General features: G+C 36.8%; 1 protein-coding gene across 6 annotated transcripts in view; it reads left to right on the top strand.

The window, feature by feature from the left end:
• Positions 1–23,885, top strand: part of CNOT4 (CCR4-NOT transcription complex, subunit 4) — a 107,516-nt gene that overhangs the window by 44,061 nt on the left and 39,570 nt on the right. For 3 of the 6 annotated variants that reach the window (XM_004677067.2, XM_004677065.2, XM_004677069.2), the window contains exons 3-7: positions 3,527–3,724; positions 9,448–9,534; positions 10,197–10,298; positions 11,271–11,396; positions 13,864–13,988. In XM_004677067.2, coding sequence (XP_004677124.1) covers positions 3,527–3,724; positions 9,448–9,534; positions 10,197–10,298; positions 11,271–11,396; positions 13,864–13,988 — 638 coding nt within the window. Of the gene's footprint in view, positions 1–3,526; positions 3,725–9,447; positions 9,535–10,196; positions 10,299–11,270; positions 11,397–13,863; positions 13,998–23,885 lie in introns of all 6 variants that reach the window. The other 3 variants (XM_004677066.2, XM_004677064.2, XM_004677068.2) reach the window with 1 other exon arrangement.

Raw genomic sequence — 23,885 nt, 5'->3', positions numbered from 1 at the left:
TACTTAACGAGAGTTCTTATTATGGTGCTTGTCATTCTTCATCAGTTTGTGTGTGCGTCTCTGTGTGTGTATTCATTTATTTCTGGCTTTTATTTTACTTTGTGTCATCTTTTGTCAGGATTTTACAGTGTCAGAGAATGTAAGCAAAGAAAAATATCTTTGAGTGCTTGCCCGATGTCTCTCATGTTTTCAGAAGAGTTTGAGTTCTAGAAAAGTTTCATCACTGTTTCTCTAACTAATGAAGAACCAATTTGTCTGAGTACTTCTCCCTCCCTCCCGCCCTCTAGTCTGTTGCGGCCTGACAGGGTCTCTCACGCATGCTTGATGCTCCATTCATGTCACATGTTCCATGCATGTCACATGCTCTGCCACCTACGTTCAGTAACAACCAGACTGATACCTTGTTCTGCCCAGTCCATATCGAAGCACTTGAATATTTGTGGCAGTGTTAAGTTGTGGTACAAGTTTCCAAATGCTTATTCTCAAGTTTTGTATTTTTGTTATCATGGACCACGATTTGAAATGGAACTAGAAGTAATCCGCATGCTTGATTCATTTGGGGACTGGATTATTAGCCCATAGATGTTAGTGGAGGGCAACAGCTTTCAAATGCACTTCATGATAAGCACTCCCAAAAGAGCTATCCAGAAACCCCATAGGAGAAAAATGTTTTCCTTGTGCCAATGAAAAATGTAAGTGATAGTCAGGAAAGGTATTTTAGTTGGTTTGTATGTAGTTCATTTCATGCTTGTGCCCTTATAGCTCCAAATAGCTTCATGTGATTAAAATCACAGGGGAAGATAGATAAGATTTGGAAAGGAAGAATATAGATACAGAAAAGTGAGTGGAAGAGAAAGGTTTGAGAGGAATCATCAGAAGAAAACTGAAATGGGAAAGGAAACATCACTGATTAAGGAATTGAACTTACAATAAATTTGCAAACACTTGTTTCCCAAGTTAAAATGTTAGAATATTTTGAAATAAGATTTCAAAAAAAGAAAGAAAGAAAGAAAGAAAGAAAGTTAGCACCACCAGATCTCCCATTTCTGTAGAGTAGCATGGTAAACACTTAGCAAACACTGAGGTCCTATAATGTTTGACTAACTTTATATTTGGTACTGGAGAAAGTCCTCAGATCATGCAAAAGTCAGGTAAATTACTGAGTCAATTAAAAAAAAAGATTTGAGTTATTTATGTGTACAAGAAGTGGGGTACAGTCCAGAAGTGTGGGGCGGGGGTGGGAGGAATCACCAGAGACAGAGGGGGGCAAAACAGGCATATCTACTGAAGTATACTCTGAGGGGAGCAGTGGGTGAAACAAGAGAGGTCTGCTGTGTCCTGGGGCTCCCTGGCAGTGGCTTGCAGGTAGCTCCATAGTGCTGCGACTTAACCCCTTGTGCCACCAGGGATGCCCAAGTAAAGTGTTTTATAACCCAATCACTAATAAATCTTAATGGAATATGCCAGGTAGAACAATCAACCAAATAATTCATATTTTTTAAGGTGTAAATCAAATAAATTTTAGAGACCATGATATAACTAGTTTTTATTTTGATGGCCTAATTTCTGAGAGCACCCACTTCTTATTATGATAAACACACTCTCCCAGCTGATTGTGGGTCCCTTTTCTGGGATTTTACTGTATAGTGTTCATCATCCACTGAACATTAACTATTTTTTTTTATCAGTAGTAATAACCACTGGCTTACTGGAAGCTTATGTGTGCAATACAGTTTTAATCAGTTTTTTTTTTTTAAAGATTTTTTTTTTTTTAATTTATTCATACAGAACTCGGGTACAGGCCAGAGATGCGGAGGGTGAGAGGATTCACCAAGGACAGAGTGGGGAGCAGAACAGGCAGATCGACGAAGTACACTGCTGAGGGGAGCAGCAGGCGGGTCAGGAGAGGTCTGCCACGCCATGTGGTCACCTCCGGGGCAGGCGGGGATCGAACTCATGCGGAAGTGGCTTAAGCTTCTTAGTGCAGTGCTTTAACCCGCTGCGCCACCAGGGAGGGCCTAATCAGTTTTTTTTTAAAGATTTATTTACATGTGCATACAGAACTGGGGTACAGGGCAGAGGCACAGGGATGGTGAGAGGATTCACCAGAGACAGTGGGGAGCAGAGCAGGCATATCAACAAAATACACTGCTGACGAGAGCAGTGGGGGGGTCAGGAGAGGTCTGTCTCACCATGTGCTCACCTCTGGGGCAGGTGGGGATCGAACTCATGTGGAAGTGGCTTTAGCTTCTTAGTGCTGTGCTTTAACCCACTGTGCCACCAGGGAGGGCCTTAATCAGTTTTTAAATGCATTGTATCTTTTAACTTTCATAGAAAGTAAGTTTCTGTAACACCCATTTGTCAGAAGAGAAGACTTAGGCAGTTAGGTTACAAAACTTAGTCAAAGTCTTTCAGGGAGTAAAAAAGGAGCCAGGAGTCAAAGTCAGACATTCTGGCTCCTTAACTCTTATTCAGGACACCAGTAGCCTTGGCATTAGCAGTAGAAATAAAAATAATAAAGTAACGATGAGCACAGAATAAAATTAAAACTGGTTGCTGGTATCCATTGAAGGATTAGACAGCAGTAGTTGCTTTCTGAGGGTTATTGTATTTTTACACCCTTCATTTACAATGATCTTCATTTTATATATGATGATACTAAGGTATAGGGTTTAAGTATCTTGCCTCTGGCCACATGGCTGTTAAGTGCTGAAACCAGATTCAAACTCCTAGCCAGTGTGTATTATTACTTATTTGTCTTCTGTCTTCTTCTTCTTCTTCTTTTTTAATTGGGAATACATTAAAACTCAGCTCTTTAACTTCATTAATCTTTTCACGAATAGATTTTATTAAATACTTGCTAATTATAATAATATCTACATCCATATTTAGATGACAGAATTTATACTCTTTGCTTCTTCCGTAGTACCATAGAACCATAATTTTCCTGTAAATTGTGTGCTAGGTACTGTAGGGAATACCACAATTGTTTTGTTACTTTAGAACTTTTGGTGGCATTAAAAAAAAAAAAAGATTTATTTATTTATTTATTTATGCATACAGAACTGGGGTACAGGCCAAAGGTACAGAGGTGGTGAGAAGACTCACCAGGGACAGAGTGGGGAGCAAAACATGCCAGCTGGCCAAGTACACTGCTGAGTGGAGCAGCAGGCAAGTCAGGAGAGGTCTGCTGTGCCATGTGGATCAGCTCCGAGGCGGAGATTGAACTCATGCGGAAGTGGCTTTAGCTTCTTAGTGCTGTGCTTTAACCTGCTGCGCCGCCAGGGAGGGCCACTTTTGGTGGCATTTTATTTTTTAGCACTAACAGTTGTCTGTGCTACACTAAAAAAAGTATTTAAACAACTTGTCTGAATTATTTAGACAATAAAATAAAAAATATTTTAAACAATTGAAAGAGTTAGAATGATAATATACCATACAACCATAACTTAGAATTTGATACTTGTTATTTGTATAGTCATTTATTGAAGGCTAACTTCTTTTAATGTTTGCTTTATATTTAAAGCCATATCCAGAAGACCCAGCAGTTTACAAACCACTCTCCCAGGAAGAACTGCAAAGGATAAAGAATGAGAAGAAACAGAAACAAAATGAAAGAAAACAGAAAATATCAGAAAATCGCAAACATTTGGCTAGTGTGCGCGTTGTACAAAAAAACCTCGTCTTTGTTGTAGGTCTGTCTCAGCGTCTAGCCGACCCAGAGGTAAGTCCATTTCTTTTTTTTTTTTCAACATGGACATTTCTCTATTTGCTTATAACCGGGAAATAACCGGGGGCACTGCCCAGCCATGGGAATCCCCTGAAAACACTAAAATATAGGAGAACCTGGGAAATGAGTTTTTAATACTAAGAAATCTGTGACTGGATGTAATTTTAGGCAAGTCTCTTAGTATTTCTTGGCCTCATTTTCTTTTGTTGTAAAACTGTGATTGAACTATATTGCTAAAGTCTCCGTCAGTGCTAACTCTGTGACAAGTGTGTAATGGAGCTGTTGTTTAAGGCTCCATGTGACATGCCTACTCTGTCTTTCCTTTTTCCTCGTTGCTTTCTATGTAAGGGCCAACAGTGGCACTGCAGTCACCAGAGCCCTCTAGAGAGATTAATGACCTGTATTTTTATTCTTCCCAAGTGGTAATTCTTGGTTGTAAAATGGTTTTAAAACTGCTGCTCTACTGTTTTATTATTAATTTTAAACCTGTTGTGGGGAGGGAGGGAGAATTTGATGAAGTAAAATAATGAGCTAGCTGAAGTGAACTCTCTCCTTAACATCTTTCATTGAAGTCTTTTCCTACTTCTTTGGAAAGAACCTGCTTTCTCCACGTTTATTGCCCATGATAAAGGCTTCTGAGTTAGGCTCCTAATCTTTTCCACTTGTGATGGAGGCTTGGGGCGGTCAGGGGTCCTTAACCCTTACGAGAGTGGTTGTGCACTCCTAACTTTCCGCGATGCCCATGGATGCATATCTGCTAGTGTTAAATTTCTGAAATACCAAAAAGTGCTGACTAGATTGACAGCGAAGCAGATAGAAACTGATTGACTTCCAGAGTGTTTACTGCAGTAAGACAGAGGAATTTGGGGATCTGTTGAAGGGACTCCTTAAAAAGAACATAAGGCAATTCTTGCCATGATACCAATCAGAAGGAAGATTGCAATGAATGTCTTAGGAAGGTGGGACTTTCTGTACTCGGCTAAGTGTACCAAAGACCCTAGAAGGAAAAAATTATGTCTAAAAATAAATTTTGTAAAAATTTATTTGGAGAGAATATAGATAATTCTTGATGATGAGTTTACATCATTAAGGCAATAAAGGACTTCACAATTAGTAGAGAAAAAGATCAGGAGTTCTCTCTTATCATAGCAATAAATACGGAGCTTAAGAATTCTTGACCATCCTAGGTCAGGGGATGCTGGCATTAGTGGGCAACATGATCTTTAGGAGATCAGGGTCTTCCAAAGAGGTAGGAAAAACTTATTCAGTGGAAGACGTTAAGGAGACAGTTTACTTTAGCTCAGCCTAAGCAGCTAATTTCCCTTTTTCTAGCAAGAATGTGGGCCAGTTAAGCAGAATCCCAGATCGCCCATGTTCTTTTCCTTGAGCACTAACCACTTTTCCATCACTAGCCACTCTGTCTCCCTCTTTCAACACTGCTGTTTTTCTAACCAGTGGGCACTTGCCTCTGCAAGTTTTTTTTTTATCTGCCTTTAATTACTCCTAATCTTATTGATTAGAATCTTTCTACTTTTGCATTTCTGAAATGGCTGCTTAAGTAAACCAATGGAACTTTTACTTGATTTGAGAATGCTTCAATATGGTTGTACTTGATTTTGTTCATTATACCCTGGGTCCAGTCAGCTGTGGTACCGGCAGCATACTGAACAGTGCCTGAGGCCTGGCTGAGATGAAGCCGTGGTCTCAATCTGATGTTTGGATTGTCGGTTTCCTTACCTCTTCTTTAGAATCTGATTTGTTTTTAGTTGCTGACAAGAGATTTATTTCTACTTCAAGTAACATGACTCCAGTAACATTAATCTCAGAACTCTTACGCAGAAAGAAATTAACCTAGGTGGAACTAGTGAGAGAGAATACTTTATTATAAGTCTAAATGTACCTGGAGAAAAAAAAAAAGATCCCTTGACTGGTTAGTAACACTTCTGCAAAAGCGTCATTGCTTGATGAGAGGACAGTGATTTTTTTAAACATTGGTTTCTTTCATTTCTGTTGAAAGCCCACATTTTCAAAGTGTATTTTGTAAATAGCTTTTGTATATCAGTAAAATTCATACTAAGATATGTTGCAGATTATTTATTGATCAACAGAAAAACTATATTGGAAGACATGCTATAGTTAGCAATAATGATGGTCACCCAAGTCCTACAATTTTAAATTTGTATGACCCTAATTTATTTGCAGATTAGCCCTTCAAAAATTACTTTGTGTTAAGTCCTTTGATATTGGAAATATGATTGTTTAGCCAGTAGACTCTACTTTTAAGTTTTCAGACTAGTGGGAAGACAATTTTTGTATTTCATTTAATTTTATAAACGGGAAACTGTGCATAGGGAAGGTAAGTGACTTCCTTAATGATCATATAGCTATTTCGTAGTTTATCCACGACTAATAAGCCTCCAGTAATTAACGTGTCTGTTCCGGAGTATTTTGCTGATGAATTGGCCTGTCATTCATCTGTGTACCTAATTACCTATTGTCCATCCATGTATTATCAGTTTTTATTTTTCTCTGATATATTCGTGGGCACTTGACTGTTCCGACATTTTATATCTTTTATATCTTAGAAGTGTCATTGGACATTTATAATTTTGTCGTAGGGCCTTTTGCATTCTATGTTAGTACTGAAGCCGGCTTACTATGAAGTGAATACCTGATGTTGGATATGTGGGTACACATGGTGATGCACAGTGGGCCACCTGTTGCCGTGTGCTTTTGGCCAATTGGCTGTTGTTAGGTTTGGGCAGAATCAGAAATGTTCGACTTAATATAGCAAATTAAAATTTTTTGAACTTCCTTTTACTGGGCAGGCCATTTTTTAAAACCATAGATTATTTGCTAGTAAGTTGAGATTCAGTAGTGTTCTATACCCATGCAATTCTCTTTGTTCAGATCTAAGACACTGAAGGTTTTTAATAACCACTTACTATGTACTGCAGGCACTATGTGAGACACTTAGCATGCACCAGTAACAAGTCGTCCCTGTTTATTTACAAAATAAGCACTATACTAGAGTGCTCTGTGCTTTGGAGGTACAGAGAGCGCCTGACTTTTGGGGGTAGTTATTAGGTAGCCCTTTGCTGTTTTGGGGTAAAGTGCTCCTGGCATGGAAACTATACATCTGCTGTGGGATGAAAAAAGAACTTGATCTGCAAGTGATTTGTTTGACTGGAAAATTAGCTGCAATGGTGAGAGATGAGGCTGATGAGGTAAGTGGTAATGGGTGATAAAGGGCTTTCTAACTATGCTAAAGAGTTTGCGCTTAATCCTAAAGGCAGTAGGAAGCTATCAAGTGTTCTTAAGAACAGTGTGACATGACTAGAATTTGTACTTTGAAAATATTCTGACTGCAGTGTGACACATCACTATAATAATATGCAAATCTTACAATTTTGTGAAAATGTTGTACCCAGATACTGGTGAGAAACTTTCCATAAGGCAGTGGTGTCTTTAACTTTCTCAGATTCAATACAATCTTTTAAAATAATATATGATGACACCCAATGACTCTCATGAAAAGACTTGATAATATAATCTGTCTACATACATAACTTGGGAAAAAATAAAAGATCATTAATTATAAGTAGACTGTTTTCACATGTAAATACTTGGATAATGCTACTGTAGAACCTTGCTAAGCAAGATGTGACGCTGGCCAGTAGCTTAGTATGTCACCTGGGAACTTATTATGCAAACTCTTGGGCCTGCCTCAGAGTCAGTGGCTCCTAATGTGCATTTTAAGTAGATTCTCAAATGATTTGTACACATATACAAGTGTGTGAAGTACTGTTTTTCAGTGCATAATAAAACATTCAGATGCTCCCATCTGTTTATAGAATTACTGTAAATGTAACAGCTACAAATGCAGATTGTTACAGGTGTATGTACTGGCAACTCAGGAACCATGAAATGATTTTTCTGAAACAACTTAGTGAAATAATAAATAAAGCACTTGTAGTCTTCCTTATTTCTTTGTTTTTTGTTTTTTTTTGATTTCGTTTTTCAAATCTGTGGGAAAATACTTCATGTTTATATATAATGTGGAGTTTCTGTCTAGGTTCACCTAATTACAAACAGGCTTCTCAGTGATGTGAATGTCTTGCAAGATGTTGCAAAGTTGTGTATAGGACTACACTGAGCTTTGTAAGCCACCCAGGTTCCACCCACTGACTACCAATATAATCACTTTAGTAATCTCCTTCAATAGTGCCTCTCACAAATTACCAAAGTGTTCCTTTGAGTGCTCTCTTCATTGAGCACTTCTGTAAACTCATGTGATATGAGATATAGATGCAGCATAACCTGTGGCCAGCCTGAATTCTTTGAAGCAGGTATTTTGGTGTGTAGGTCTCTCAGCTGAGTTGGTATGCCTCCAACTGAATAGTGAACACCTGTTCCACACACCACCTGCCAGGAAGCTTTGCAGAGTATACTCTTCCCTGGAACTTGAATGTCAGCAACGTTTGTCCACAATTCCTGCCATGACTCGGGATTTGGGTGGAAAAAAGATTGAAAATCAGAGAGTGTAATCACTTCACATTCTAATCCATTACAGTTGTCAAAAATATTAATGCCTGTACAGCTAGAAGGACCTGAAGTGAAATTAAATTAAAAACTGTTGAGCATTATGACATCCAGTCATAGACTATTCATAAAAATTTGATTCTGCCAGAACATATTAATTAAATTGTGAGAATCTGAGATTACTACTGAGTAAATATGTGTGGAAAGGATAACTTTGCACACACTTAAACAGGTCCATGGAGTAAGCTTTTCATTGAAGAGGGGATTATAGGAACAGAAGGACTATTGGTAAATTCTACAACAAGAACAAAATTTAATTTTGACTCAGTTATATATCGTGGGAGAAGTTTTTCTATCAGGTAGTATGCTGGCCTGATTGGCTGAGGTTGTGTAAGTTAATGCTTAGACTGATCCCAAAGTTAAGGAGGTGACACAGATAACAATCACCTAGTAGCACCAGGTGATAGAGAAAGAAACATACAAATTTGTTCCCCAAATGTTTTCTTCCTCCCATTATCTGATGAATTATTTACCAGGTAAAAAAAGAGAAACAAAAGCAACAGATGACAGTGGAGAAATGGTAAAATTGATTGACTTAAGAAAATTAAGTGAGTGTATGTCTCTCTGTCCATGCACAGTGATTGATAATAAAGCAGAGATAATCAGGGGCACTTTATGAAAACTGTAATTGTAACCTAAATGTTTCTGTGTAGCTCTTTTATATATATAATAGATTTATGAGTAAAGACTGACTCTACTGCCTGTTTTGAAATTTTGTCTCTGTCTTTAATACATAAGTTTGGTAAATGTTGTGAGAATTACTTTGTTGTTAGGATTATCTGCTCATGAAAATGTGGTTAAAATCTTTGGCCTGTATATATGTAAGAAGGTAAGATCTCATAGATGATTGATCTCACAGATATTAGGACCTGGTATGGTAGATAATTCCAAATATAATGAGTCTTAGTTCTGTTCAGTGGGTTAATAAAGAATAGTTTTTAAACTGTTGATGATTTCCTGTAGATTGACCACAGAAATATAACTAGGAAGTCATATTTATTAGAAAACTTTAAAAATTTTGCTTTTCCTTTTACTAAAGAGGGATGATGAATGTCCCCATTATAATGATAAAAGTGAAATTGGGGGCTGATTATACCTTATTTCTTCTTTTATAGGTTTTAAAACGACCAGAATATTTTGGGAAGTTTGGTAAAATACATAAAGTTGTCATCAATAATAGCACATCATATGCAGGCTCACAGGTAACTAATTTTAGGGCCTTTTGCCTTTTCTGTTACGACTGGGCTTGACCTGGACTGTTGGGAAGAAAATTTTACTGTGATTAGAGAGCTTGAGGGTTAAGGATTTATGCCGTGTAGTCACCCCTGTTGGTGGGATGCGGGAATTTTTGGTGCTCAATTGCTCTAGTACTTAGTAAGACGGAAATAATAAAGCCAAGATTTTGTGATGGTTTGAATGGAGGGTGGGAAGTAGTCCTACAATTCTGTAATTGTGTCTAATATTTTTAGATATGTAAGAGCATGTTTGTTGTGCTTGTATTAGCAGAGAGTATACTTTAGCACATTGTATTTATTTTTGGTAGAGCATAGTTTAACACAAGCCTAATTTTTTTAAATTTAAATTTCAAAGCTGTTTTTTGTAACATTGATGAGCTTGTCAAATAGCTTTTTCAAAAAGAAAGATTGAATATATTTTAGTCTACTTAAAAATGAGGTAAAATTTGTTAAGCATGATTATTTTTAAAGTAAGTTTACTCAAAGCTACTACTACCTCTAATTATTGTCCCTTTTTAAATGATAGTAGTCGTAAAGGCCGTTTGCATTTTCTAGGCAGATTGCAAGTGAATTTCTTCTTTTAAGTTTTCATTTAATTTGAAACTAATCACAGTGGGTTTTTACTTTAGGGTCCAAGTGCCAGTGCTTATGTAACTTATATCCGATCAGAAGATGCTCTCAGAGCCATACAGTGTGTCAACAATGTGGTGGTAGATGGCAGAACACTTAAGGTAACATGGGCCTCTTGATTTTTTATTTTTTATTTTTTGGGGAGAAGGGATAAGATGTAATAAGTAGATATGAACTTAGCATTTATAAACTCTTTTGAAGGGAGATATTGGAAGACTCCTTCTTAGGCCCTCATGCCAACCTATGATAGCTAACTCGTTTACTGCTGACTTATGTAATTTCCTGCTTAAGTAGGGGTAGGCATTTTATCAGGGGAAGATACATAAAAATATCCTATGTTTATATAGTATGTGAAAATGGATGTTATTCTCACCAGCAATAAATAAGGATTCAGATTTGTTGTCCTTAAAAACTTAGACATTGATCTGTGCAGATTTAAGTGAATGATCTCTCAAAGCAGTGTTTTATGTAAATGCTAGAAGGATAGCCTGATAAAAGAGAGGAATTTTCCTGGCCCTCCCTGGTGGTACAGCAGGTTAAAGCACAGCACTATGAAGCTAACAGCCACTGCAGCAAAGTTTGATCCCCAGCAAGGGAGGTGACTCACATGGCGCGACGGATCTCTGCTGTCCTGCCTGCTGCTCCCCTCAGCAGTACACTTCATAAATCTGTCTGTTCTGCTCTTCACTGTGTCTCTGGTGGATCCTCTTGCTGTCCCTGTACCTCTGGCCTGCATGCACAAATAAATAAATCTTTCTTTTTAAAAAAAGGAATTTTCCTTATTATGTGCCTAACCACTTCCAACATGGAATAGGATTTTATGTTCTGCTCTCTAGAGGGTAAGATTTGGGTGCTCAAATACAGGGAAACTATAGAATGAGAGGTTTACTTTAGTTCTTTCAAATGAGAATAGCCTTTAATTAATTCTGTTTAGTAATCATTTAGTTCTCAGCCATACTTGCTTTGTTGTGTTTGTGCCTCATTTTTAGTGAAAACACATGGAAATTCTCATTGTGTCATTTCACATTTTGGGTCCTTTCCCTCTTCTGTTTTTTTTTTTTTTTTTCCTGCAGGCATCTCTAGGTACAACAAAATACTGCAGTTACTTCTTAAAGAATATGCAGTGTCCCAAACCTGACTGCATGTATCTACATGAATTGGGGGATGAGGCAGCCAGCTTCACGAAAGAGGAAATGCAGGTAGTAAAGTAACTGAATTATCAACTTTGCAGAAAAGGGAGTATTTTCCTTTATAAGTTAAAATTGCAAAAGCCAAAGCTAGTGATTTTATTTTTTTCTCAACTGGCATTACTTTAAAGTAGCATTTTTCTAGTGTTACATGGAATGTCACTTCTTCAGGATGCTATAATAAAAATGGGTCTGTGGTACACTGTCACAAAATGCTAGCTAAATGAAGGTGTATAGGTTATTGTCCTGTAGGATTTTCCCAGATATTTAACATGCTTCTACATCCTAAGAGGGTGGTATATACCAAGAAAAGCACTTTGGGAAATGCTACTTTTAGGGTAATGTCAGGAAAATGAAGCCTATGTGGGATACTGTAATTATGAGTTGTTTTCCCATCTCTCCTCTTTACAGAGTGTACTAGAAAATAATCTCATCAGATTTACAGATAAGCTAACATTTTCATCCAGTAATTTCCCTGTGAAAGTGAACCATAAGTCCCTATCCTGTAAAGAGTGAATTGAAGGCTTATTATCCTGTGTTCTTTTTTACATTTCCTCTTCTTCTGTCTCCTTTCAATTTGTAGTATAAACATGCCTTTACAAGTAAAAATGTTGACCATACGGCATATTAAATGAGGATTATACCAAAGCACAATGCTGTACTTCCCTATTATAGATGAGGACTTCAGATTGTTGCTGTGGACTTTTGCAGGAATACTTCTCATTTAGAAGGTGGGGGGCATTGATTGCTACCTTTCATTCTCCAGGTCAAACTAGAGGAAGTCTGGTAGGGGCTCCTTTAAGCACAGATTGTTAAATAAAAGAAATACTTTTTTTTTTTTTGACTTGGAGTTACTAGAGATTAAATCTCATTATAATAAATACTTTTGTAATGTCTTGACGGTGTCACCTTTATGGTCCATAAACAGTGGTAACATTAGGTCTCTGATGTTTAATGGAGACAGACAACCTACTTGTTTCTTACTTAACCTTTAAATTATCTATCCAGTAAATACTTAGCCAGTATCTTGGTTTTTTTCCTTTTTTTTTGGGGGGGGGGTGGGTGACAGTTTCTTGGGTGAAATGTGGTTTACTTAAAGTATAAGGAAACTCTTTAAAAAATAATTCCAAGCCCCATTTGACCTCATATGTAAGTGGTATTGGACACTAATTAAAGACATAGCCCCTTGGAAGTTATAATGGAATTTAGCCTTTTGCTATGAACTGCCCCCGTAGAATCACTTGAATGTAACTGTGAGCTCTTTGTGGCTCAGGAAAGCCACAATATCTCAAGTATTGATTACAGAAAAGAATTCCAGGCTTTTCAAATTTTTGAGATTTGAAATCCAAATCAATTTGTGTTTTTCTTAATGATTTAATATTCATTTCATGTTGTTGTCCTGAATTATTCTTGCTCTTCTTGAGTTTAAATCTACTTTGAAAGGGGTTTCTTTGTTATATTTCAAATTATGTCAAGGCAAAAGTCAGAAACTTTCTTTGTAACCACATAACTCAAAATGAGTCCTATATGAAATATTTGTAGACCCTGTTGAAACACAGGAGCCCTCTCAGAACAGGGAACGATGCATTGTGCAGTACATATGATACAGTTGTGCTTGATTAAATAATGCTACCTTGCTTGTTCTTACTATTTTAGTTTGTTTTGGTTTTCCCATAACAAGTATTTAGACCACATTATTAAAGTAATTAATATCCTGAAGGTAAGTTAAAGTGTTAACCTAGTCATGATATACATGGAAATAATAAAAAATTATTCAAAATCAATTTGTTAGTCGTTACATAGTTCTATTACATTTGTGATATAACCTTCTGATATACTACTATCCAAATGCAGAGTTCTATTTATTATATAGTGTAGCTTTTCTTGCAGCATGAAAGCAACCATAGAGATAACATACAAATGAAGGAATGGACTGTTCCAATAAAAATTTATTTATAAAGACAAAATGGCTGGCTATTCATTGCCACTCCTGATCAAGAACTTAAAATATACTAACTTTCATGGATATACAAATTAATGGAATTTTTACTTAGTGTCAAGATAATGAAATATATAGATAGAATTATTGATTTGTTATCTGCATATTATTTGTGTTAATACATTTTTTTTAAAAGACTGATTTTTGAATGACTTTCAGAATATGAAAAATTAAAAGATACACTATCTAAAAGAAGCAGAAGTAGGTTTAAAAGAGACCCTCTGTTTTGAGCTACGAAAGTTTTTTCAGTATGCTCTTCTGCACATTGAAGTGGTTAAAGGAGTAAATGTCATGTAGATTTGTTGGAAGAACTTTTCTTTGGTCTAAAAGTCTTATGACATCATCCTCATAGGTTTCTCTGATGCTATGAAAAACCCTTACATGTTTTATTTAGTTATCTTTCATAACTCAGAGTAGTTCAGTATTTTATACCAACCATTTTGTGAACCCCACTGCAGTTTTAATTTCTTCTTCTATTAGGCGGGTAAACACCAAGAATATGAACAGAAGCTACTTCAAGAATTATATAAATTAAATCCCAATTTTCTTCAACTATCTACGGGTTCAGTCGATAAGAATAAGAACAAAGTGACACCATTGCAGAGGTATGATACGTAAGTACCAATATTAGTATGATCAGACACCTTAGGTCTGTCTGTCTTCTCTTTTTACTCTTCAGTTTTTCAGGGAGAATCCTTCTCGATTCTGTCTGTTGCTTATGCAGAATTACTGTGCTAATTAGGAAGGATTGGGTCCCAGTTTCTGGATTTGAATAGTTGCTATTGCTGCTGCTCGCTGGTTATACTTTAGACAAGGTGTTTTATGGCTTCCCCAGGCCTTGATTTGCAGGGTACCTCAGCTCCGAGAATTTTCTCATTGATAAAGAGGAAATTAAGGGATGTAGGTTATTAAAAGGTTCTTGTCACCTAAAAGAGCGTATTCCCTGTTGTAATGATCAGAAAAATGCTGTTAAAGGTGGTGGGAATTATCTGAAGCATTTTGTTTTGAAAAATATTTTGGTTGCTTAGTCTCAGGAATAGTAAGTCTTATATCCTACAAGTGAGAGAGTATCCTGTATTTGGATTCTTACTCACCTTAAGAGACAGCTTGTTTTGTGTAGATCTATACTGTGTCAGTGTTTTAAACAAAATTATAGTTGTTAAGTACTGAATCTCATTCTCATGTGCTAATTTTCATATGTTGGATTGTAGTTAGCTGTTACAATTAGAAAATTGTATGGTTAATAAAAACAGCAGTTTTGGAGTTGTATTCTGTCCTGAATGTTGTTAGGATTTTTATTCATTTTGTTTTATTTGATAAGGTTAGTTTCTATAAGGTGAACATTTAAATCGCTATAATTAATTAAATCATGTTGATATTCTTTTTAAGTGTTCTAAAGTCAGAATTTGCTTAAGTGATGTTTTAAATGTCTGAGAGTTTGTTTTATAGTCCACTGCTTATTTAGCATTGAAATAATACAGAACAGTTTTTCATTATAGCTAATGGTAACTGCATGTATTGAGGTCAGTTTCTCCAAATTTATATTCTTTATTTAAATTCTTGGAGTCCTTGTTTATTTTGAAAGTAATGATTATTTATAGAAAACTATTTAACTTTAAATATTTTTTGTTTGTGTACCTATATATACATGCATATATATGCCTATGTGAAAGAGGCCACTTAAACATAAAGTTGCTACATAGTAAACTATCAGATTTGTTACTTTCAAAACTAAAATAAAAGCTAGGTCTGAAAGGATATTCTGGGTTGATTAGCTTTGATTCCTTCCATTGATTTTGTGTGTGTGTGTGTGTGTGTGTGCCTCAATTGTTCTTTTTATTTTGAGCTATGGCTATTACTTACTTCATGCGTTCCTGACACATCAGTGCTACTTACAAGAGTGGAATTATCGTCATAAACAGTTATTTCAGATATTTGTAACACTTATACATTTTATAGTTCTTATTAAAAACATCATTCTAATTAAAGTTATATTCTGAGTGTATAAGCACTGGAGAATTCAGAACAGAAACTTAAAATTTAGATTCTCGTTTTGATGGAGCATTTATTTCCTGAATATAGAAGTCATGCTTTTATTGAAAAAAGAAAAAAACTGTATAAACATACAGAAGAACATAAGTATTGTTTGTGATCTCAATAGACATTTTCGCTGAAAACGATTCAATGTATTTTCCTTGATGTGTATATCTGTATTTGTAGTGTATAATTTGTATTTCCTTGCAGTATGTAGTGTGCATTTCTTCATAGTCCCTTTTATAAATGTACATATACAAAAAGATACATTGGTTTATTACATTTTACAAATTGATGCCTGTTATTATGAAAATTTTTCCATCTCATGAAAATGCAATTTCTAATAGCTGCATATCAGTGTTCCATTATATATGAGTGTTTCAGATTTATTGAACCAATCTCAATTATGTTATCTTCATTTTGGTGCTATTGCTTATAACACTAATGAATAATTTTTCATATAAACATTTGGGTACTGCTTTGATGTTCTTACAATAACTGAGTCAAAGGTTATGAGTACCTATTTTGTTGACTTGAGTCTTTTTTTTACACATTTTCCAATTTGATAATCAGGAGAGCTGTCTCATTTTAATTTGTACTTGATTAATAGTATAAGCTTTTTATGCATTGCAAATTCCTATTTTGTGCTATGTTTTATTGGTGTATTGGTATTTATGTGCAGTTACATAGTTTATACTTTCTCCAATTAGTTGATAATCTATTTAAAAATTCTTGAATTTATAAATCAATATTGGAAGAACTTATATATTCTACAATTCTACACTGGATCCTCTCATCCATTATCATGTTATCTCTTGTCTTGTTTTAAGCCTTTTGTGTGTCTCAGTAAAGATATTTTTTGTCTGTTTTCTGTCTTTTTTCCTGTTTCATTGTATTAGATCTCCCACCACTGCCTCTTCTGTGCATATCTCTAGACTAAAAATGAAAGAACAGTATTAGAAAATGGGACTAGTAGGTGTTTTTGTCACATTTTTGACTTTTAAAGGGATAGTACCAGTGGTTTTTATTTATTCTTAAGTATGAAATTGACCATTTATTGGAGGTATTTCTAACCACAATATGAAAACACCTAGGTATTTCTAACTTATTGAACTTTTTTTCAGATTGGCAGTGAAAAGTAGAATTTACCCAAATAAGTTTTTGGCATATTTAACACGTATTTAGCTTTTCAAAAAAAATTCTTTTGGTGATCGGTTATTAATAGACTGACTAATACTTTATTGACTTTGTTTTTATGTAAAAGATCATCAAAGCACATTCATAACTGTCACAGTGGCATGAAAGGAGTATCCTAGAAGCCACAAGTGGGAGAGAGGGGAAAAAGGAAATTTACAACGTCACTTAATAACTTTCCCCAAAGCCAGTGTCACTGCACCTCTGTTGGGACCAGAATATAAATATTGCCATCGTTACCTCTGTTTTTCATAAACACAAGGTTTGTGTTAAGTTTTTTGGAAGGAGAGAAGTTTTTGTCTGTTTAATACTGGTCCCCCAAATTTATTGAGGACAGCTGATGACCCAAGTTATAGAGTTGGTTTTGAGCAGATTTGTATAACTGGCTTTCTTCCGTGCCACCCACGCAAGAGAAAAAGTTACTCGACTGTATGTACTACCAGAGTAAGTTTGGGTCCACATTTCCACATTGTTACAGGGTAGGCATAAAGAAGCAGTCAGTGATAGAGATGAGTTTGTAGATGAATTCTTTTTTTTCCACAGGGAAGTTTGCCAGTTAAAATCATGATGAGCAATGTGAATCTTTCCAGGATATCCAAGAGATACATTTTTCTTATTCAAGATAAGTCGAGACTTAATCTGTCTAGGGAAAGAAGAAAAAGATTGTTCTTTTTCTCTTTTCTTGGCATTTCTTTCTAGTGAGTAGCAGTTTCATAAGCAAAACATGAAACCTTCTAGGCTGACACTAAACATAAAATGCAGTTTTCTCTCATTTCTGGTTAAGCCAGTGCGCATGTCTAGGTATCGCGGCTCCTTGTCTTTATGGACCCTGAGCCCTGGCATGGTTCCTTGATATCTGTGTTCAGAGTGGGTATTGATTATAAATACTGATTTTCTAGCTTAATACATTGTTTTGAAATGATTAATGCAACCATTAGAGTGGGGAGTGAGGAAGTCAGACAGTGATGCTAATGTACTGGATATTTTGTTGTTAAATTTGGGGCTTTGAAATATCGTAACGGAGGTTGAAATACTAACTGAAACTAGTTGAGTACTAACTGAAATCTATGAAAGGAATAGCAGCTTCATGCGCCACTCTGCTCAGGGAGGACGTTGGGAGCTAGGCTATGGGATATGCTGATCATTCTGGCAAGTGACTATGACTTAACATTGTGGCTCAGTCACATTAGGTAATCTGCATGCATTTAATCTTTGGTAGATACAATTGTCATGTATTACTGGCAGTAAACTTAAGTCCTATAAGAATTTAAATAATTTGCCAGTATCCTTTCAAAGAAGGGGTAGACCAGAGTCTAATGAAATTCTCTGTTTGGCTCATTCTTCTACTTTGCCATTACTTAGACTAGAAGTAGTGAAATTCTTGAGACTACCGAAAATCAAATCAATTCAGTGAAACTATGCTGTAACTATATATTGCTTGACCTTGAAGATCTTTGTTAATTCCAAACCATTATCTTGAGATAAATTTAGTCTTTCTACTATAAATTTTAAGGATTTGGTAGTATTTTAGGCAAAACCCTCTCTAAACCAGATTGATCACAGTAGAGAATAAATTCAAGAAGTGGCGAAAGGAATATTTTTATAGGAATTTGTATTACATTTAAAAAGATGTACACTTGTGTACATATTAAAAATATGACTATTCTTACAGATATTAAGTGTAAACTCTGATAGACTGAAGGTAATCACTGTACCTTGTTGAGTCAATAGGGTGGGAGTGGTTGCTGCATGAACCCTCTTTGGCTTGCCCCTGAGATTTAGAAAAGTTGAGATCCAGATGTCTGTGAGCTCTCTGAAATGTTGTGTAGAATTGTGTATGTGCATGTATGTGCATTTTTTTCTGGAGAGGAGGATCTGCTACCAAAAAATAGTTGTTCTGGTTTAGAAGGTGCTTGCATATGCTGATATCTTTAGGTAGACAGGTGTGTATAGAAGTCAGGCATGCTGTCAGGCAGTGGTTGTTGAAGTATAGCCGGTGTACCATCAGAGGTGGTTGGCCTTTTTTTTATAAAATGGGTCCCAGACTTACAAAACGGATGCCTTTTTTTTAAATGGAGAAATGATTTGCAGCTCCCTCTTTTTGTTTGCATAAAATTAAGGTCTAAGTATTAGTATATTAAGGAGATTAATTCGTCAATTTTGTCAAAATTGACTACATTAAAATGAATGAATTATAATTTTTTTTCTAAACTTCTCATATTCTTTCTTGATTTCACTCATTTCTTCCATGCTGTGTTTAAATATATAGAGCCTCTGTATCTGTGCATTTACCACTGGGACAGTGAAGTAAATGAGCTGGGTTATCTTACTCCATCTAAGTAGAATATATTTTAAAAAGTTTTAGAGCCACTGGTAAAAAGTGTTTATTTCAGAGGTTGGGATGTAAGTTAAGTATCAGAGTGTGAGGGTGATTAGATATAAGGTTGTTGCTGCCTTTATTTCTTAGAATAGAAAAAGAGACAGTTTATATGCTTACATTCAGTTAAATATAGATAGTATATTTTTTTAAAGATCAACCTTTATTATTGAAATACAAAATTAAAGTTAATAAATGGAGACCTTACTTGCTATATTTTAAAGATTGTCACGTCCTTTGATATGTTTAGAATGGAAGATGTCATCTTTTAACTTTTGAGATTTTTTTTTTTTTTTGCTTACTGGTAATCAGAAGACTTATTTTCATTCAAGGGGGTAGATTGTGGAGTTATGAGAAAATTGCAACTAAAGTTGTATTTGCTAAACTACACTTTGTCCAGGTTTTTTAAGAGGTATTTTTTTTCTTGCCATGGTAATAGCTAATTGTCATGTTATTTATGTGTCTATATATTAGTAGCAACTAATACTTTAAAAGTTAACATATATTTGAAGCTTGTATCAAGTAAAATATACTCTATAAAAGCTTCCTGTTTATAACTTAACTTTGTCCTTTGTGATCGCGTATGTTGCAGTCACAAAACATTAAAGTGAATTCCTTTAAATGAATTTGGGAATATTTCATTTAGAAGCAACATGAATATATATTTGTATATAATAGTAATATGACAGGGATATTTGTAAATGTCTTTTATATTGGACATCTGTCTTTAAGCTTTACCTTATATATCCAGCATGTATCAGATTAATGCAATCCCTGAGACTGTTTTGATCTTTTAAATGTGATGACCAAGGAAACGGCAGCATTTCCCTCCCAGTATTTGTTCTATATCACCTTCAGTCCTAGAAAGCAATTTCTTTTCTTTGATTCTTCTACTCTCTAGTTACTTGTAGTCAGTTGTAGAAATGAACTAAGAGGCTATTTCAGAAATGTGGTTGGCACCCCATTTCACATTGGGGTTGCCCTATAACATTTTCACTAAGGAAGTAAAAAGTCGTTCAGGTACTACCTTGGGGGCAAGTTATAAGCAAGCAAAGTTGTTTGAGCAGGCGAGGCTCCAAACGGAGGTGCAGCAGCTTGCAGATAATTGTGTCTTTCTTAAATGTGTAAACATATTAATACTTACTTGGAGCTCTGAAAGCTAATAGTTGTAGTAACTTAAAGTGATTTGATGTTCTAGTGTTTCCACCGGGTTCCTCTTCCTTTAGAGTAATTGGCATCGGCTACCAGGTGGCTCTACTTAAACTAATTGAATCGGAATTTTAAGGATCAGAGTCTGGAACTACACTTTTTAACTTAAAATGAATAAACCTAAATAAAGCTCCATAGTACTGGGGTCTAACTCTTGGGTAGCTGGAAAACAGTGTATTCTTGGTTTTTTCAGTTCTTAGCATTTTCAGAACTGGTTGCTACCCTCTTTTTATTTCTCTCATTCTTTGTTTAGGTCCATTTATGTTACCTGCCTTTATCCTAGAGAACCAATTAGTGTACTTCAACTTTCTTATTCCCTTTCTAGTGCTTTTCCTTACTAGGCAGCTTTTACACTCTTCTTCACCCTACCCCGAAATTGCTTGATGTTGTACAAATGGTGGTTTGTCTTTCTTGTTGATCATGCAGTGAACAAAGGCTGTTGCTCAGAATGAAAACTGACTTTTTAGTATGGCAAAGAGATTTAAGAAAGCTTGGGTTGAATGGCAGCCAGTGCGAGGGTGCCCAGCTGGGAGTGGCAAGCTGTAGGGCTAGGCTGCCCACTCATGCTCACTGTGAAGAGTTGGGTCAGAAGGGCCAAGACTGAGCGCCTTGGAGCTCTTTGTAGGGGTTGGAGCCTGTGACCAGAGCTGCTGGAGGAAGCGGGACTGAGCCTGTACCCAGAGTCGGACCCCAAATGACACAGTGGGAGATGCTGCAGAATCTCAACAGCACGTTTGAGGATTCTCTACACCAGCTGTACTCAAATAGTCTCCTACTGGTGGGCATTCAACAATAATAGGTATTCCGTATTGAAGACCAGAGCTGGCATGGTGCTGCATGGGCAAGGATGAATCCAAGACTAAGATGCTCTGCTTCTACTTCTTGGACCAACTGAACTATTACTGTGACCACTTCAGCCAGGACCTGCTCTCTTATTGCTACTGCATACGTGAAAAGCTGTTGGAAGTTTCAGACCTTTCCTTCGACCCTACCCAATTTTCTGAGATGATTTTTAATCTCTTTAATTCTGCACCATGCTCAGAGGATTCAGTTGGAGCAAGGAGAGCCAGAGCTCAAAGCACCTATGGAGAGCCAGCAGCCTGAAATTGAATCCTAGATTCTGAATTAAGAGCTGCCATGGAGAAACTGGTGAAATCCATCAGCCAGCTGAAAGACCATCAGGATCTTCTGCTTCTGATGTAAGGCTCCAGTGAAGACACCTTCTTTGGACCCTTCTCAGACGGAGAGAAGCCAGCTCCTACAGGAAACTCAGTGAACTGGACAAAAAGAGAAAGAAATGTTAGAGGTCTCTAAGTCACTGCTAGACCAGTTGCCCTAATTGAATTATTGCTGCCAGAGGTGGGCATGGAATATCCAGCAGTAAAATGCCTGCATCAGCACCTCCTTGATCCATCATAGCTTGGAAGAGCTGGAGTAGTAGTTTGTAGCTGGAGCAAGGCTATGGTTTTCACCATGTCATCTGCTGAAGGGGTTATGTCCCTTTGTTAGTTGTCAGAGAACTGATCAAAGGTAGACCTAGGCCACAGAGTTGCAACAGTCTGTAAAGCGTTTGTGGTGGAAACTTTCACTGATATCTCATTCTCAAGAGTGAGAGCAGGTTTGTTTTATGAATGAGGCTGCTAGAGCAACTACAGAAGGAACGTGATTCACTGACCATGGGATTATGGTCATTCCATTCCATTGACAGGGATCCTCCTCAGTTAATAGGTTTCTGGAAGTTTAACACTCTGACTTCAAAACAGAAAACTTTGACCCTTGAGAAAAACCGTAAAGTCAGGGTTTAATTTGGAATTTCAACTCTGGCTCTGGTAGAGCAGTGTTTGGTGGTTCTGAAAGAGGAGTAATACAGGGCTGCTGGTATGACAGAAAAGCTGCACATTATCAGTTTCATGGTCAGTTTCAGACAGGTAATAAGTATCAGAGTCTGAAGCAGTAGCTGAAGACACTCACCCAGAGTGATTTTTTTTCTAACATAAACCTAGTCTTGGTTGTCTGGGGGACTCGGTTCTCTGTTTCAGTCTGGTCAACTCACATTCCCAGGATCAGCAGTTCTTTTGTAACCTCTCCAGAGATCCCAGAGCTTGCTGGGCTTTTTACTCTCAGTTGGCAGTTCTTGTACATTGGCTGAGGCCTCTACCCAGAGTGCCTGAGTGTTAAGGGACTGCTTTTAGGGCAGAACTCAGCAACTGAGGGCACGTTGTTGTCCTGGGCTTACTTCATTAGGTGAAAGAGCTCCAGTGGAAGCCCCCCAACCTTCCATTCTGGACGCGGCTGGACAAGATTCTGCACCATTACATATCCACCTCAAGGAACCCTGGAATTGTAGGTGCATCATGGGCTTTGTAAGCTGGAGTCAGACGTGACAGCTGCTGAAGAAGACCATCTTTGACACTTCGCAATACACTTCAAAAGGGAACATTATTGGAAGGGAGCATTACCTGCTTCTGGGAGAAACATCAGGACAATGATACAGTGGTTATCTATTTTATGCAGCCCTACATCAAAGAACTATTACACTGATTGAAGTCATCCACCAAACAACTGCTCACTGAGGAGAACATGCCATGAATCCATATATATGCCAGGATCCCTCCATCCCGTGAGATGAAACTTTTGGGTACTACTGGAGAAAAAAAAAAATTTCATCTCCAGGAATGTGGGAAATACCAGAAACACAGCTTCATTGTGGTCTCTGACAGGTGGATGAGCTAAAACCTCCACCAGAGTTAGGGACAGAACTGGTGTACTTAGAGCTGGAGTTGGAGCAGGACCAAGACCAGAGCTAGGCCTGGAGTTAGCCACTGCCTGAGGCGAGGACTTGATCCGGGGCCAGCTAGCATGGTATCATGAATACCTGCCAAATCTGGGACCAGAATTGACAATTACAGAGCCACTCCTAGGTTCCCCTAGAGACAGCTACTCTGAGTAAGATAGGCTTCTCATTTAACTGCAGAGGCCCTGTTCCTGAGCCTGTTTCCTGGCCGATTCTATGCGTCCTGTTCAGTAAGAGGCCTTTTGGAGAACTGGCTACAATTTTGTGCTGACTCCGGAGGTGGGGGAACCTGTAATTTTTTTTTGTTTGTTTTACATAATAAAATTCTACAATCTGTCTAAGCATCCCCAGCCCTCTTACATTTGATATCATTGGGGCTTGTTAGTTTTGGAGAGGGAACTACTTCATTTCATAGAGTAGGTTAGTAAATGTGGTATTTGTTAAATTTTGTTTTCTTTCTTTCTTTTTTTAAATTTCTTGCCTTGGTAATTTTTGGGTACATGTTGCTATAAAAGTACAAATTTGTTATAAGACCACATCCTAAGTGATACAGCTTGATGAGGAAGGAAATTTAAAAGTGGATGCTAGGAGAGTTGTGGAAACTCTGACCTGCTAGTGGTACCTTGGGTTATCTGCTTTCTGTCCAGTCTCTAGAGATCCAGGCAGTTCACTTTTATTGGAATTTGTAAATATGCATTTTCCTTCTATTGGGATTATGTAAATATTTGCAGAGATTCTCCTGTTTTTCCCACTTTTGTATTGATAATTGTATCTGTAATGGCAGGTTTGACTTTTAATAGTCCACATAGGAAAAAAGACAATTTTTCCTTATACATTACCCTTACTTTCACTAATTACTCCTTCAATGTGTTATTCTTAGACTGACGAATACAC

This window comes from Condylura cristata, unplaced genomic scaffold (genome assembly GCF_000260355.1).
Source record: "Condylura cristata isolate star-nosed mole 26May11 unplaced genomic scaffold, ConCri1.0 scaffold00005, whole genome shotgun sequence".
Lineage (NCBI taxonomy): Eukaryota > Metazoa > Chordata > Mammalia > Eulipotyphla > Talpidae > Condylura > Condylura cristata.
Note: the sequence above shows the minus strand (reverse complement) of the source record. Positions and strands in the feature narration are given on the sequence as shown.